The 16,509-nt window shown below is 44.6% G+C and overlaps 1 protein-coding gene across 1 annotated transcript in view; it reads left to right on the top strand.

Annotated features, from left to right (window-relative positions):
- The first annotated feature begins 768 nt into the window (after nt 1-768).
- Haus7 (HAUS augmin like complex subunit 7) overlaps nt 769-16,509 on the top strand; it is a 21,519-nt gene continuing 5,778 nt past the window's right edge. The window contains exons 1-9 of the mRNA XM_031363962.1: nt 769-983; nt 1,726-1,841; nt 4,156-4,223; nt 6,035-6,096; nt 9,864-9,955; nt 10,546-10,704; nt 10,840-10,936; nt 11,404-11,613; nt 12,633-12,747. Coding sequence (XP_031219822.1) covers nt 879-983; nt 1,726-1,841; nt 4,156-4,223; nt 6,035-6,096; nt 9,864-9,955; nt 10,546-10,704; nt 10,840-10,936; nt 11,404-11,613; nt 12,633-12,747 — 1,024 coding nt within the window. The 5' untranslated portion in view covers nt 769-878. The remainder of the gene's footprint in view (nt 984-1,725; nt 1,842-4,155; nt 4,224-6,034; nt 6,097-9,863; nt 9,956-10,545; nt 10,705-10,839; nt 10,937-11,403; nt 11,614-12,632; nt 12,748-16,509) is intronic.

The following is a 16,509-nucleotide window of genomic DNA, read 5'->3' as shown; positions in this document are numbered from 1 at the left end:
TTTTTTGGAGACAGGGTTTCTCTGTGTAGCCTTGGCTGTCCTGGAACTCATTCTGTAGACCAGGCTGGCCTGGAACTCAGAAATCCGCCTGACTCTGCCTCCCAAGTGCTGGGATTAAAGGCGTGCACCACCATTGCCTGGCTCATTATCCAACATTTATTTGAGGGCAAGGAAGCACAGAGAGGTTAGGTAACTGGCCCAAAGTTTTCTGGGCGTGGTAATGCACAGTGCATTGAAGGCTGGAGGATCACGAGTTTGAAGCCAGTCTAAGGCAACAAAGCCAAATCCTGGTTCAAAATTCCCCAAACAAAACAGACCACACAAACCAAAACAAAAGTTACAAAGCCTGTGATTGGCAGAGCCAGATTTGAATTTATGAACTTTCCCTCTGATTTCGTGTGCAAAGGAGACAAGACAGAACTTTGGGCCAAGAAATGGTCTTAATTTTTCTACCAAAGCTTGCTTTCATTAGTCAGGATCCATCAACTACTGCCAAAGAGAACCCGAACAAGGTAGGAGCGCCTCCTTCTGGATGAGCCTGACTTCTGTGAGTCCCTCGCTTCTAAAAGGAGCTACTCGGCTTTTGCTTAACCCCTCCCCGCCTCCAGCCCCGCCTTTAGCCCGCCTCTTGTCTATCCTCGCCCAACCCTCTTCTTGGCACTCTGCTCCCAAGGCGCGCGCAGGCAGTGACCGAGCCGCAGCCCAATGGGAAGGCTCGTTGGGAAAGAGGGCGGGCCTTTGTGACTCCTGTTCTGACGATTAGCTCCGCCCCTGCCGCGCTGGTTGGCGGACGGAGAGACCTAAGAATCTAGTGAGCTGTTAGCGGTGCCGCTGCGGCCTGTAAGCTTGGGGGCGTGAACCAGTTCAGAGCGCGAAACATGGCGGAGAAGCGTGGCGGTGGCGGGCCTGATGACAGCTACTACGAAGAAATGGGTGATGACTGCGTGGTCAAGGCAGCTGTAGAGGTGTTTGAGAAGCTGAAGGTACTGTGAGCCAGGGGAACCGCTCCATGTTCGGGAACCAGGCGGTGCCCTGTCCCAGCGCCTTTTGGAGCTTCCTGTGGACGTTGACTGTACCACAGGGGTCCACAGTGGCAGGCCCTGGCAAAACCTTGAGGGACGACTTGCGGACCGTCTGTCTTAGGTCTTTGGGGTTCTCGGACCTCTGCTCATGCTCTTCCAAAAGAACATTGCAGGCAAGATTGAGGCTGGGAACTTGGAGCACATGCAAAAATGGAGAACGCAGGCCCCAATCTCAAAGAACTAGAGGTGGGTGGAGTTGAGTTTGGGGGATAGAGGGGCTGAACACCTTGCCATTTTGTTGGTCAGAGACAGTGACTCCAGGTGGGTTTAAGGTACATACAGCAGTGAGGAACATGACCCTATAAAGTTAGGGAACTATCCCAGGCCCCTTGACCCCCTTGCTAACCTCCCTCCCATCTCCCCTTGCTACTGGCTCAGTGATCACTTTCAGTCTCCCTCCACTGCCCCTCAGATTTAATCTTAGTCTTCCTAACCCGTTCTCAGGCATGTTCCCAGTTTTGTGGCCGTGGTACCCAGAGGGAACACACTTAAAAGTGGTGGGGCAGCAAGTCACAGGAGCAAATGTAGGGTGAAGATGAGGGACTTGAACTTTTGACAAGACCAGGAAGGGGCATAAACTGATAAAGAGCTTAGCTACCCTACAGTAACAGGCTTCCTTCTGACTTGCCTTTTCCTTGCTTAGGGTGTAAACTGTCCCTTCCTTGACGGGCTGTATATTACAGAACCAAAGACAATTATGGAACTGCTCTGTAGGCCCACAAAGTACCGGTTGGACATACTGGAATGGATGTGTATACGGTAATGTTCTCTGTTCTTTCCTTTCTATGAAGTGTCTCCTGGGGGAGATGGGAATGTGTCCTTTTAGAGGGTCCCATAACCAAGCCAGCTCTAGGAAAGCTAACTGAGCCATGACCAAGATGGTGGAGAGGTGGCCCTGGCAGTACAAGATGGACTTTAATGAAAGCCCTTCTGCACCAGGTTACCTGGGCTTTTGATTGTGTTGAGGGATTTGATGAGGTTCTTGTCATTGAGCTGTGATTACTATGAACTTGGTCTGCACCTGATGATCAGAGAGGGACATTGCCTAGAAACCCAGTGACAGAAACTAGCCTTCTAGATTGTTTCCCTTCTTCTCCACCCCAATTTGCAAAGAACAAAGGTTTTTCTCAGTCCATCCTAAGGGCAGTGCTTCTAAGACAGCGTAGGCTGGATAGGCCTTTTCAGTGGAATGGAAGGTGTTGGAGGACTTTTTCCTTGCAGTTATCTGTGGAACCAGTTCTGTCCAGCTAGGAGGTCTCAAGGCCAGATGCTTACTTGAGAGCCTCTTTGTTAAGCTTATCTGTGTGCTTCCCCTGAAGGCTAGGGCTGCGTAGCGAAATCACCAGAGTTTCTTTCACAATAGGGGCCTTCTAGTGTCTTAAAGCAGAGCTCAGCAAGACATTTTCTATGAAGGGACAGACTGTTCCAACTCAGTCTTGCCAACAACAGCATAGGCAGCATGTGCAGGAATAGATGGGTGGTGTAGCACTAAACCTTCTTTAAAAATAAAACTGAGAGCCTATGCATGGGTTCATCTCTCTTTTAAAAGTAACTTTTATTCAGCTGATGTAATTGTCATCTCATGGGCTTACTTCCTCTGTTTGCTAACCTAGGCCTAGTACTGGAAGCTTCTAGCTTCCATACAATCTTATCTAGGCCTAGGAAGTTTTCAGCCTCTGAGACTTATAAATAAGCTCACCCTTTCTTGTTTTTTTCTCAACTCTAGGTGGCTGGATCAACTCAGCTGTTCTGGCTCAAACTCTTTTCCAAGCTGACTGATCCAATCTGGCTTTTCTCTCTCAGCTGCTCCTGAATTGTTCTGCTTGGCCTCAAACTAATGTTGGCAATCTGTTCTAATCTTGTGGCTCCTTTTTATTCTCTGGCTCATTCTGTCTTCACTTGTGTCTAGCAACCTGCAACCTGTCTCTACAAATGTCCAGGAAAAGCACCACCTCCTCCTCTCTCTGCACATGCTGCCCTTTCTTAAGTAGCTTCCCTTTCCACTCCTTGTGAGAGTTGGGCATATTCTATTCTGTTAATCTTTCTGATTCATTACTTCATCTGCCACTGAATTAGACCTCCCTTTCAAACATGGGTGCTTCCTTCTACAAACTAATTTATCTTCATTTTTTTGGGATTAAAGGTGTGTGCTAAGTGCATGTCTGTATTCCAGTCAGAGGGATTAAAAGTGTGTGCTAAGGCTGAGCTACACCTCAACTAGAAACAGGTTTGTTTTTTTTTTTTAAAAAAAAATAACACAATCTCAGGATTCAAAGTGTGATCAAACTTTCCTTTAAACTGTGTATTGAATTGTGCTTTTTGAAAAGTATATAATGAAGCAGGACTCCATGGCACACACATTTAATCCCAGCATAAAAGAGGCAGAAGCAGTTGGATTTCTGTGATTTCCAGTCTAGCTTGGTCTACATAGAGAGTTCCAGGACAGCCAGGGCTACGTAGTGAGACCCTATCTCCAAAATCAAAACCAAACCAAACAAACAAACAAACAAAAAAAACAGGAAAAAGTATAAAATGACTTTTTCTGAAAAGAGTGTAGCAATGGTAGGGACAACCATTGCTCCTTCATTATATACTCACCAACCTCTGCTTTTGTGTGTTGATCACTGCCTAGAAACATGCTAGGCTCAGGAAGTACCCAAGGGAAAGCCAGTTTCTGCCACAGGCAGCTTTCATTCCAGGAGGCTAGTGTCTTCTAAAAGGTTAGGGCACCTTGGCCAAAGAGGCTGGAGAGTTCCTTGGAAATCCTTATAATCAGGGCTGTCCAAGCTGAGAAGGAGTGAGTTAAAGTGATGACTTAGGTATGCCAGGGCTAAGTGAAAAGCCAGTGTTCCAGCAGGTGCATACTCAGGCCAAATAGTTAGGCGTCAAACTCCTCTGCAAATGGCCACACTCTTCCTTTCTTGTGCACCCATCACTTTTGTATGTGTGTGCGTGGGATGGGGGGACTTTGAGTATTTCCACTTCTGACGGAAAATTTTCTCAAATATTTTCCCATAGTATGGAGGGGTGGTGAGGAATTAGGCACATGACTGACTTTGTTATTTTCCCACAGGGTCTGCCCCTCCTTGCAAGACAAGTTCAGCTCACTGAAAGGAAATGCAACAGATCGGAAGATACAGGGTAGGTCTCTTTATGGGAATGTGGCATTTGCTGGTAAATTCTGGATAACCCTGAATCTAGAATCAGGGCCAAATAGTACATTGTTCTGCCACAACACTGAGAAGTAGAGAGCATTGTTCTTTCTGGTGTCATCAGAGATTTCTCAGTGTGCATATTATGTTTATATGGCATTCCTAGGAGCCCCTTGATTGTTCTTTAATGTGGTTTGCCTTGTCACCATGTTAGTTTGATGGTTAGTTTTCTTTTGTTTTGGTAGAAACTCCTTAACCTCGTGTGAATGTTACATAAAGATGAGCAAAAAATGCTATCTGTGTAAGTGGTTAGGTTTTCCTTCCTTGATAACATTGATAAAATTTAAAAATGCTAAGTTTTTCAAAAGCCTGTGTATATTTTGACCACTGCAGTGTGAGTGAGCTGTACTTAGGCCTGAACTATGCACAAATGGCATTGCCAAATTAATTGTCTGGGGAGAGTTGTTTTCTTGGGTGTAGTAGGTTGTTGGTCTCAGAACAACCAGGCCTTCATCCCATCATCCCTGTGATTCCTGCTGTCACGGTTCCCTTCATAGACTTGGAAGTTGTATCTGAGTTCTCTGGTACACATGGGGAAAGCCCTGGCCTCTAAATTGTCCTCATTCATCCACAGTTTGGAGACTTCACTGGACCCAGCTCACTTCCCTCTTTGAAGACAAAGGCCTTTGCCTTGTTTACCTTCTCAGAATGTATTGAGTACTTATTTGAGTGGAAATAGGAACATGAGGCTAGGGAATTGTTAGTTTTATTGACATGTGAGGCAGTGTTTGATGTGTTAGGGTACAGCAGTGAACTGTGCCACCCTCATGGAACTTATATGTTAGATGATGGGAAGCATAGATGATGAAGAAAGGAGGCTGCAGGGTACCAGTTAAGGGAAAGGTGATACTTACAGAGGGTTGGAATAAAGGTGATTTTATTGATAGAAGATGAATAGCAAGGGAATGGCCAATGCAAAAGGACTGAAGTGGGCTATGCTTGGCAGCTTTGAGGAAGAGTAAGGAACAAAGATGGTAGAGGTATGGGAAATCAGGAGGGGATAGGGATAGATCTTCCCAGGCCTTATAAATCATTGAGGATCATTGGCTTTTCTTCCAAAGGAGGCTTTCCTCTTTGTTGGGTTCATCAGGCTCCTTGGGGATACTGTAATGAAAATATGAACACCTAGGCAGAAGCACAGCTCTTGCAGTAGCTGAGGCAAGATATTGGGGGAATAAATAGGTAAAAAGGTGTGTTCTACTGGATTTGTTGAGATAAGATCAGAAAGATCAGAGGGTTTAAGGGCTGTGATTGAAGCAGGCTGGCTTGGAGGTGTATTGGCATCTGAAGAGTACTCCCAGGGCTACAAAGTTGTTACACAGATGGTCTGACAATTTCCAGTGGATCTTTTTCAGCGGGTCCTATATAGGTTTGTACCTGTTCTGCTCCTGCTGCGGCATAACCTGGCCTGAGAAGGGGTGAAGGTGCTGCTTGAACACTGGTGCTGGTCCGAAGCTCTATGACCTTTGTTTATATACTAGATGGCCATGTAAAAATGTGCTGCATACCTCAGAAGATATGTTCCATGAGGGGACCTCAGACTCCTTGTCTGTAAAATATAGCCTAGACTCAGTCACCTTCAAGATGGCACGACAGGAGAATGGGCCATGAGAGACATTTATGTCCCCACCCCTGCCATGGGAAGAAAAGCTTCAGTATCCTATATGTTCTAAGTGCTGGGGTGTCTTGTATTCTCCTCTGTTTGGGTGGGTCTACAGTGACATCTTTGTATTCTAACAGAGATGGTGAAGCTAGGCCATGAGCTGATGTTGTGTGCACCAGATGACCAGGATCTTCTAATGGTAAGAAAGGACCCTCTTCTGTCCCTGCAGAGGATGCACATGTTTTTTTTCCCCCCTGGGCTGGTGAGAAAATGGGAGAAGCTTCCGGCTCCAGAGCCTATGTGGCTGGCAAGACTGATTCTCTAGGCATCCCTAGGTTAAGCATTGCAAGAAATCTTTCAGGGAGACAAACAATTGGGAGAGCTAATGAATAAACCATTTTTGGTGGGGTTGTATTCCATTGTGTTGTTTAGTCTCTGCAGTTAGGGTTTGCTTTTAAGTAGAGCTGGTTCATTGAGATTGTGAGCAGTAAGAACAAAGAATTCCCATCTCCTTCCTGCCACTGGCCCCATGTCAGCCTCCTTCACTGTAGGATTATTTGTTACCTCAGTAAGCCAACAGATAAGGATAACTTTACCTCCTAAGTGTGTATCCAATGGGCTATGCTTCTCTTGTTGTTTTCTGGTTGGAAGGTCATGGTTCTTTGCTGATACTCTGTATTTTCTGTTTCTTGTTCACAATGGCTCATTCAAGCGTTTTTTTTTTCTAATGACTACTTAATACTGTCAGTTCATTTGCCTTTCTGTAATCCATGTATTGGCATCTAATGGCATCAACTTTCTTGTGCAAGTTGAGGTCTTTGTGGTTTTTCATGTGTTGGATGATTGTGGCTGTTACATGGATCTTGTTAAAATTTCATGGAGAGTAAAGAAGATCCATATGTTCCAGCAGGCTCTAGGTTTGCTTTAGCTTATGCAGCCATGTCCACCCCTCCTCTCTGGCCTGAACTTCCACTATCAGCTTACCTTCTTGCCATCTATCCTGCATGTGCCACCCATTGGTCACCCTAAGGCTTGAGTCTAGCTTCATACCTGGTTTAGTAACTAGTCATCTGCATAGTCAGGGCTGGTCCAGACTTTCCAAAACTGATTTTTTGAGTTATTTTTTTTTCTTCATCTCTTTCTTTTCTGCCATTCTCAAAGCTTTTCACTTCCCCAGAGCTGGCCTTTTCTATCTTCCAGTTACAACCCACTTGCATGACTGATATAGTAGCAATAGGGTAGAAAGAAAAAACTAGCAAGAGGTTCCTGGAAAGACACTTTTTGTCACTGATCACAAGACCAATGAAAATTAGAACTGCAATGTGGGAACTGCATGGCATGTTCCCACTCATGCCATGATATCTAGAGTTAGAAGGAAAAATAGCACAGACTGACAAGGATGGGGAGACATAGGAATCCTCATACATTCTAGTAGGGACACAAATGATGCAGCTACTGTGGAAGACAGTTAATACAGATGTACCAGAATTCACTGTGAATGTTCATAGATACCCATTAACTGGTGAGGTAATTTTCAAGAGAGAAGACATTGCTGTAACATGTGACAACATAGATAATGTTTGAGGATGTTATGCTAAGTGAAAAGCAGATAATAAAATGTAGTATATGGTCATAATAAATTGTCACATATTGCAAGATTCCTTGTGTGTGGGCTGTTCTGAAGAGGTGAGTCCATAAAGAAAGATAGGAGCATAGTGATTGTTAGGGGCTCAGGGAGAGGTAAATAAGAAATGAGTTTAGAGCTCGTTTGATGGGTGCTAGAGATATTTCTAAAATGTGGCTATGATGACTCAGTGGTTAAGAGAACTTGCTACTCTTCCAGAGGAGTGGGTCAGATTCCTAGCACCTAAATGGTGGCTCATAACCACTTGTAGCTCCAGTTCCAAGGGATATAGTGGCTTCTTTTGGCTTCCTTGGGTACTTCACTTATGTGGTACACAGATATCCATGCAGGAAAACACTCAGACACATAACATAAATAAATTTTAAAAAATTGACTATGATAATGACCTCCTGGCTCTTTGACTATTCTAACAACCACTGCACTATACATTTAAATTTTTTAACATTTAATTTAGTTTAGCAGAATTTAAAGTGAATTAAAATTTAACAAACAAAAACCACAAGTGCAAGAGACCTTACACTGTGCTTGATGTGTTCAGAAACCTGTCAGGAAACTGGTTAGGGAAGAACAGAATGAAAACAAGGAAAGGGAATAGAACAGAGTGGGTAGATGTGATGCCCTTTGTAGGCCAGAGGAGGCTTTAACATATACAGAGTAGTAGATTGGGGAGCTTGGAGCTGAGGGACATGGATTTCTATTTAGTCTGACAGTGATGACTGTGGCTAATGTGTGGAGTGGACTGTGAGGGACCTGTTGGCAGGTTATAGCAGTGGCCAAGCATGGAAGCAGATATCTTGAATGCCAGTGGTAGTGAGGAAATTGGAGTAGTGGCTAGATTCAGCTGGACCCACTAGATTTGTTGATGTAGTATGGTGTAAGCAGGGACAAGATGCAACAATCACACTCTAGAAAGATCTGGAGAATGAGTTCACAGAGACTTCTACCTCATCATATCTCTAGACCTTTCCAGAGTATGATTATTAGTCTTACCCTTTGTTGGAGAGTAGAGAGGAGTCAGATAGGGTATGGTATAGTGATAGGCTTCTGTAAGGTGGCCACAGAGCAACCTGCTGGAGGCTAGCACTAGGGCTAGTCTTGTAGCACTCTGGGTCTTGTACAGCCTGGATCCTGGCAATCCAGAAGGGTCGTAAGTGGCTTTGTGGAGCCATTCTTGTGTTTTGATCTGGGCTGGTTCCAGTTTAAACAATGTATTGACCCTCTACCCCAGACTTCCCTACAGATGTGTTTCTTAGGCAAATGGGGAAATTGAGTCAATAAGAAAGAACAAAAAGGTCCCAGAAGTCAGTGTCATGTTAAGGACATGAGTTGGGGGCTTTAGAGTGGGTCTTGCTAACTCAGTCATGGAAGTAGCATTTGGGTCTCTTTGGAACTGTTAGTCTTGGAACTGTATTGCCCCCAAGTCTACTCCTCACCAGGGGCAACTTGGCCCTTTCCCTTCAGCATCTGCATTCAGCACCAGCTCTCAGTGCTTGTTTTTCTTGAAGGGGATCTTTGTAAGGTGCTGGGAGTGGTGATTGAGTGACTCTTTGATTTTTCTTCCTCAGAACAGTGTGTGCCAGGCCTGGGTGGTAAGGGATAGGCCTTGCTTGGTGCCTTATTTGCACAGGAATTTGTGGTGCGGTTATGGCCTCTAAGATAGTATCTGCTCCCGGGGATCATCAAGTTTCTAGAAGAAGGCAAGCCTTGGACTCTTCACTGGGCAACTCCCTGCATCACCTGGGCAGATGGGCAGGCAGGAGACGTGGTCAGCCCTGCATGAGTTGCTGCACAGAATCCTGTGGCCTTCGTGGTGGAAAGTCTAGGCCCCTGCTGGAGAACAGGCCACCCCCAGGCCTCATGCTGTGCCTGTTGGCCTCTGCCATTCTTGGCCAGGAGGGATTGACTGAGGATACCAGATCTTTACTTGGAGGTGTCCCTGAAGATTAGGCCACCATCAGATCCCTGTGAGTTCTACTCTGCTTTAGTAGGCCCTGCTGCATGCCACCCACCCACTGAATAAGCCTTCCCCTCTGGCAATGTGACAAAATCACACTGTAATATGTTTTGACAATAGTTTGCGTTTTGCATTTGCAGTGGTCTTCCAGGTATCATTGCAGCCTGAAATGTGTCAGAAGTCTGAGGATGGATACTATTGCTGAGTTCAAGAGGCTACCAACAGGGGTCAGGGACAGGGAAGAGGAACTATCTGGCCAGTCCCCTTGCCACTGGCCACAGCAAGGGCAGCATAGGATCTGGCACCTGGAACAGTTGGCTAGGCCTTGCTGGGTCTAGTGGCAAATGTGTGTGGCTTTTCCTGCCAGGGCCGTGAGTGTCCCCAGAAGCAGCTACAGTTCATGGACAAGTTACTGGATATGATGCGGAGCCTGGCCACTGGATGCTCCAGTAGTCCTAGGTAAAGGTATCAGTGTCTCACAGGCAGGTGCCCTGACAACTGGTCTTAGTCTTAGCTATGGAGATGGTAGGGTGGTGAGGGAATGTGTCCCCCTCTGGTGACAGTAGCCATGTGCTGTTCCAGGAGTTACAGGACTGATAAATTGAGACAGCTCCCCCTAGTAACCATCTTGGGCGTTAGGCTAGCTGCTCAGAGGCCAGGCAGTGATGATTCAGTGGTTAAGAGAACTTGCTACTCTTCCAGAGGAGTGGGTCAGATTCCTAGCACCTAAACGGTGGCTCATAACCACTTGTAGCTCCAGTTCCAAGGGATATAGTGGCTTCTTTTGACCTCCTTGGGTACTTCACTTATGTAGTTGTATTTATGGGATGCTGGGTCATAGCTTGAGATTCCTGTACTATAGGCTTTAGGGGAACTAACCTAGACTTATAGGAGGGGAATTAGGATGTCTGCAAATAAGAGTGCATCAGAGAAGCCAAAGCAAGCAGAGACTGGGAGGGATGTAGGCAGTAGAATTCCCCAACCTTGGGACTGCTAGGCCAGTACTCCTGTTGGTAACAGTGTACACAGGGCCTGTTCTGATTTTGCAGCCTGAAGGAACACCTTGAAGACACCACAGAGAAGAATGAGGCCTTGCTTGGGGAGCTCTTCTCCAGCCCCAACGTGTGGGCAATTTTGAAACCTGAGAGTGACCCATGGCCCTTGGACATGCAGTCCTCTCTAAACAAGCAATGTGATGACCTGCCAAAGTAGGTGTCTTGGAGAACTCTAGTCCTAGTACCACCCCATCTTGCTTCTTCCAGTAAGATGGACTGCACAGTGGCCTACTGCCTATAGCAGCAGTAGCAGAGAGCTGGCAGTGTCCCTTCTTTTTTCCCCTGCAGGGCTGGCCCCTCTGCCCAGTCAGAGGAAGAAAAGGTGGCAGATCTGGCCAGGCAGCTGCAGGAGAGTGCTACTAAACTTCAGACACTCCGAGACCAGGTGAAGGGTACCAACTCTGGGGTTTGTGGGACTTGGGGAATAGGCTCTGCTGAGATCTAGCGAAGGTGGTGTCCCCCTCAGCTTGGTGTGCTGTGACGCTTCAGTGAGATGCAGTGGGAGTGTGGAGGTAGGTGCTAAGAGTCTGGGCATGAAAGGAAAGAATATACTTCAGATGGCAGCCATGCACCAGGCCTGAACTGCATGCCTTCACATATCTTCTCAAATTCAGCCCTACTGGCATCTGTTAGCCAGGCTAGATATTTAGCTATGGAGACTGTGGTCTGTGCAAACATAAGCCTCATGGCTGAGGCCCCATTCACACCCTCCCCATCTCTTTCTTTATGAAGACTTTCTTCCCGTCAATTTGTGCCATGTTATGTCAACTTATGCTATGTTATGTGGGCTGGTGACAGCCTAGGCTGGCTGGGCAGGGCAGCCTCAAGTAACTGTCACCCTTCATTTTGCAGTGCTTTGCACAGCATACAGCAGGGACTGACACCAGCACCCTAGACCAGAAACTTCGTCTGGTCATCTCTGACTTCTACCAGCTCATCTTGGTCTTCCTGCAAGTATATGATGATGAGCTACGCGAGTCCTGCCAGCGCCCAGTACCCAGCCTGCACCCAAGCGGCCCCATCATCCAAGCCATCTATCAGACTCTGGCTTCCTGTGGCCAAGTAAGATACCTCCCTCCCCTAACTCTGTGCTATCCGGCACCTAAAGAACACATGCCCACCAGGCCTGGGCTCAAGACCTTAGCAACCCCTGATGTCAAGCACATGGGCTGGGGAAGAGCTTGAGAGGGCTTAGCCTGGGTTCCTCAACCAGTCACATGGTAGAACTCTGGGTGTGGGATCTTTGTCAGATGAGGAAAAACATTTCTGGTACCTTGGGGAGGTGATGAAAGCTGATATGGACATTTTCTCCAAGAGATTACCCCCTCCTGGCCCCTAGACAGTTTTCATTCTTACTTCTCTTACCCCTAGGGAACCTTATATATTGCTTGCATTGGAGTCTACTTGACTCAGCATGATGTCCAGGTCTTGGCGTCTATGCTGTGTTAGTTCACTGTTTCCATATGCCCAAACATGCTAAGCTATCTTTTGTCTGACTGAGCACTAGGCCAGCTAGACAAACAAGATAGTAGACAGTTGGGTTTGTGGCTAAGCCATTGAGTGAATGTAGCTCACTTGGTTCTTCTGTATTTCAGGTTCTCAGAGGCCAGGCTTAGCAGTTGGACTAATTCTCATCACTGTAGCTACAATGTGTGTAACTCCAGCTTTGGTTCACAGTGTGTTGATGTTGATTTTAGGTTATAACAAGAAAACCCAAGCCTTCCCAGTTCTCTCATGAGACTCTCCCAATAGAGGGAAGCTCTTATCACAAAGGCACTTTTTGGTAGGATATCTCTTTTCCCACCTGCCATTTGCTTTGCTCAGGTGGCACAATGTGCCATGCTAGCAGGTCAATAAGAACCGAGGGCTGCCAGAATAACACAATTAGTGTAGAGTCCCCACTGAACAAGGAAAAAGGGGACTTACGTTTAAAGGGCAACTCCCCAGATGAGAGGTCTGCCTCTTTCTGTTGGCTGGCTGTCTTTGGGGGCTTCAGTGTAAGCTTGGGTGGAAAGCAGTAGATGCCATCTCTATGTCAGACTAGCCTCACTAAGGCCTGCATGCCCTCTTGGTCTTGACAGTTGTTGAGAGCAGTCATGGAGATTGCAGACACCTCTGCTGAAGCTATGGAAGCAGCAAGGAGGCAGGAAGGAGAGACAAACTGTTGGAGCAGCAACAACTCTGGGATAAGCCTAGGTAAGTGCCTGGGGCTGAGGGGCAGCTCTTCTTTCCTACTTAACTCAGGTCTACTCCATGGCAGGGCCTCTTCTTACTGTGCTGGGCCAGCCCTTAGGAGACTGGCCACTTAGTTTTTTCTTTTAATGTTTGTTTTCTTTCCATTGAAAAAAAATGCTTCCAGCATTCTTGGCAGAAAAGTGGTATTACTCACAAATGTGTAGATGTAAAACTAAAAGAAATGAACTATACTCTGGCAACCATAGGTCATGGATGTGAGAATTTTCATCAGTTTCTTGCTACTCTTTTCCCTATTATCATTTCCTTTCTTTTTATATTATTGTTATTAGATAGGAGCAAAATTGTATCAATTTAATTTTCATCCTACCTCCCCCTCTATAAGTTTGTTTTTGTACTGTTTGTTTTTTAGGTGAGGTCTCTCTCTATATATATATAGCCCAGGTTTGCCTCAAATTCATGGTTATTTTCTTGATTCAGCCTTCTGAGTACTGGGATGAAAGGCCTGCAATTCCTCCATTAATGGATGTGGCTATAATTCAGTAAAATTTCAACTACAAAAATAGGCAGTTGTCCCTGGTTTGTTAATCCTGATGTATACTGCTACCTCTTAGTTTCTGTTCCTATAATAAAACACCATGGCCATAAGTAATGTAGGGAGGAAAGGGTTTATTTTATCTTACAATTCCATATCACAGTTCATCTCTGAGGAAAGTCAGGGCAGGAACTCAAGGCAGGAAGCTGGAAGCAGGAACGGATGCAGAAGCCATGGAGGTGTGGTACTTACTGATTTAGTCAGCATGCTTTCTTACAGCATCCAGGACTACCAGCCCAGGAGTGGCACCACCCACAGTAAGCTGGGCCCTCCCATATCAATTATTAATCAATCTGGTGGGAATGTTTTCTCAGTTTAGGTTCCAACTTTTTCCCAAGTGATTCTAGTTTGTGTCAAGTTGACATAAAACTAGCCAGCACACCCTGTGTCACACTATCAGTGCTATCAGTGCTATAAATATTCTTCATCCTATTCTCTCTGGACTTTAGGAATTGTTACAATTGAGGGTTCTTTTGTTTGTTTGATTTTAAGATAAGGCCCCGACACTGTAGCTCACACTTACCTAGAACCCACCGACTAGCCTAGACTAGCTGCAGACTCATAGCAATTCTCCTGTCTCAACTTAGTGTTGAGATGACAGTGTCAGCTTCCACACTCAGTCAGTAAGAGTCTTATAGATACCACTGCTTTGAGCATTTTTGAACATATCTCCCTGTATAGACTTGTACCAGTTTCTCCAGGATGTCTTTCTGGGAGGAGAACTACTCCATCCTGACATACTGCCTGGCACCAGTGTGATGTATCATAGCTGCATGTTCTCATCAGCTCTAGCTATGACCTGACTTGGTTGATGATATTTAGGGCATGTGTAACAACATTTTTCCGCATGTTTATTCTGTATCTCAGTGAGTACTTACAGAATTGCACATTCGCATACATTTATCGATCATTTAAGCTTTCTTTTTTATGAAGTACCTGTTGAAATCTTGCTTGTAAAGGCTTGTTTTCTCATTGATTTTTAGCTTGCTTCATATATGGTACACACAAGTCCTGGGATGCTAATTGTAGCATGCATATCTTTCCCCAAAATGTGCATCATCTTTTCATAACTTGTGTATGTGGTCATTGGTTGTATAATTTACATGTAGTCAAATGTAGCCATAATTTCTTTATGGATCGAATCTTTTGTATTTATTATAGATAGCATTCCTATTCTGACACATTATCTCCCAAGGCTTTCTAGCATTTCCTTCTGTGGTTAGGTTACTAATCTTTCCAGAGTTGATTTTTGTATAGTATGAGATAGGAGTTCAGTTTCATTCTATTCTACATGGATACATATCTGTCCCAGTAGCAATTAATGAGGACTCATTCTTTTCCCCATTGGTCTGTAAACCCATTACCCCTGTTAATCATCAGGTCTCTGAGTCCTCTATTCTAGTCTGTTTCTCTTTCTCTCTCTCTCTCTCTCTCTCTCTTTTTTATGTCTTAGAGATCAGAAAAAGATGGCAAGGGCTGGTGAGATGGCTCAGCAGGTAAGAGCACTGACTTTTCTTCTAAGGGTCCTGAGTTCAAATCCCAGCAACCACATGGTGGCTCACAACCACCTGTAATGAGATCTGACCTTTTCTAGTGAGTCTAAAGACAGCTACAGTGTACTTATGTATAATAATAAATAAATCTTTAAAAAAAAAAAAGAAAGAAAAAGATGGCAAAATAAACCCATAAGTTAAAAGTTGCTTTTCCTCCTCCCTCCCTTCACTGGGGATTAAATCTGGACTTCATATATGCTGTACAAGTGAGATACACCCAAGCCCTATTTTAATAACAGCTTTACTGAGCTATAATTCACATAACATAAAACTTACCCTTTCTAACAGTGAACAATCCATTTTTTTTGGAAGGGTTTTCATATACTTGCCAATCATCATAGCTAAGTCCAGAATATTTTTAAATGTGTTTATTTTTATTTTATGTATGTGAGTGGTTTTTTTGCCTACATGTATGTCTGTGCACAATATGGATCCAGTACCCACTGAGGTCATAACTGGAGTTACAGACATCTGCGGGCTGCCATGTGGGTGCTGGGAATCAAACTCAGGACCTCTGAAAGAGCAACGAGTGCTCTTAACCTCTGAGCCATCTCTCCAGTTCCTAGAACGTTTTATTACTACCCAAAGAAGTTCAGTATCAGAAGCCAGGTGTGGTTGTGCATGCCTTTAATTCCAGCACTTGAGAGACAGAAGCAGGTGGATCTCTGGGAGTGAGTTCCAGGACAGCCAGTGATACATAATGAGACCTTGTCTCAGAAAGAAAAGGAAAGAAAGGAAAAAAGAAAGAAAGAAAGAAAGAAAGAAAGAAAGAAAGAAAGAAAGAGAGAAAGAAAGAAAAAGAAAGATGAAAAAGAACAAAAAGTTCTGTACCATTAGCAATCTCTTTTCCATTTTCCCTAAACTCCAGTTCTTGACAAACACTGGTCTACTGTCTTTCTCCTATAACTTTGCCTCTTCTAGATATTTTTCTTATAATGGAATCGAATAATGTATGACCTTTTGCTTATCCTTTTTCATGGAGCACATGGTTTCGAGGTTCATGCATGTGCTACATTCTTTTGTATGGCTGATATGACCGTGATGAATAAATACTTTTGTTTTATTCATCTATTGGGAGACATATAGGCTATTCCTTCATTTTAGTTCATATGAATAATGCTGCTGGAATTTTTGTGTGAATATGTTTTTGAATCTCTGGTCTAAAGTAGAATTGCTGGGTCATAAACTTTTTCTTAAAAATTTATTTTCTTACCACTTGCCTTTAGATTTATAGCTAACAAGCTAAAGCACTTTGGTGCTAAGTTAATTTCAATAGTACACAAAAGTTGTACTTTAATAGAACTTTGCCTTTTCACTTTGGTATTTTTTTTTTTTTTTTTTTTTTTTTTTTTTTTTTTTTTTTTTTTTTTTTTTATAAATCTTATTTTATTTATTTTATGTGTATGTGTACATTGTAGCTGTATATATGGCCGTGAGCCATCATGTGTGTGGCTGCTGGGAATTGGACTCAGGACCTCTGCCAGCCCTGCTTGCTGAGGCTCCGCTTGCGGAGGCTCCGCTCGCTCAGGCTCGCTCAGGCTCGCTCAGTCCCTGCTCGCTCCCGTGAAGACACTGTAGCTGTCTTCAGACACCAGAAGAGGGCGACCGATCTCATTA

This window comes from Mastomys coucha, chromosome X, assembly GCF_008632895.1.
Source record: "Mastomys coucha isolate ucsf_1 chromosome X, UCSF_Mcou_1, whole genome shotgun sequence".
NCBI classification, from domain to species: domain Eukaryota; kingdom Metazoa; phylum Chordata; class Mammalia; order Rodentia; family Muridae; genus Mastomys; species Mastomys coucha.
Note: the sequence above shows the minus strand (reverse complement) of the source record. Positions and strands in the feature narration are given on the sequence as shown.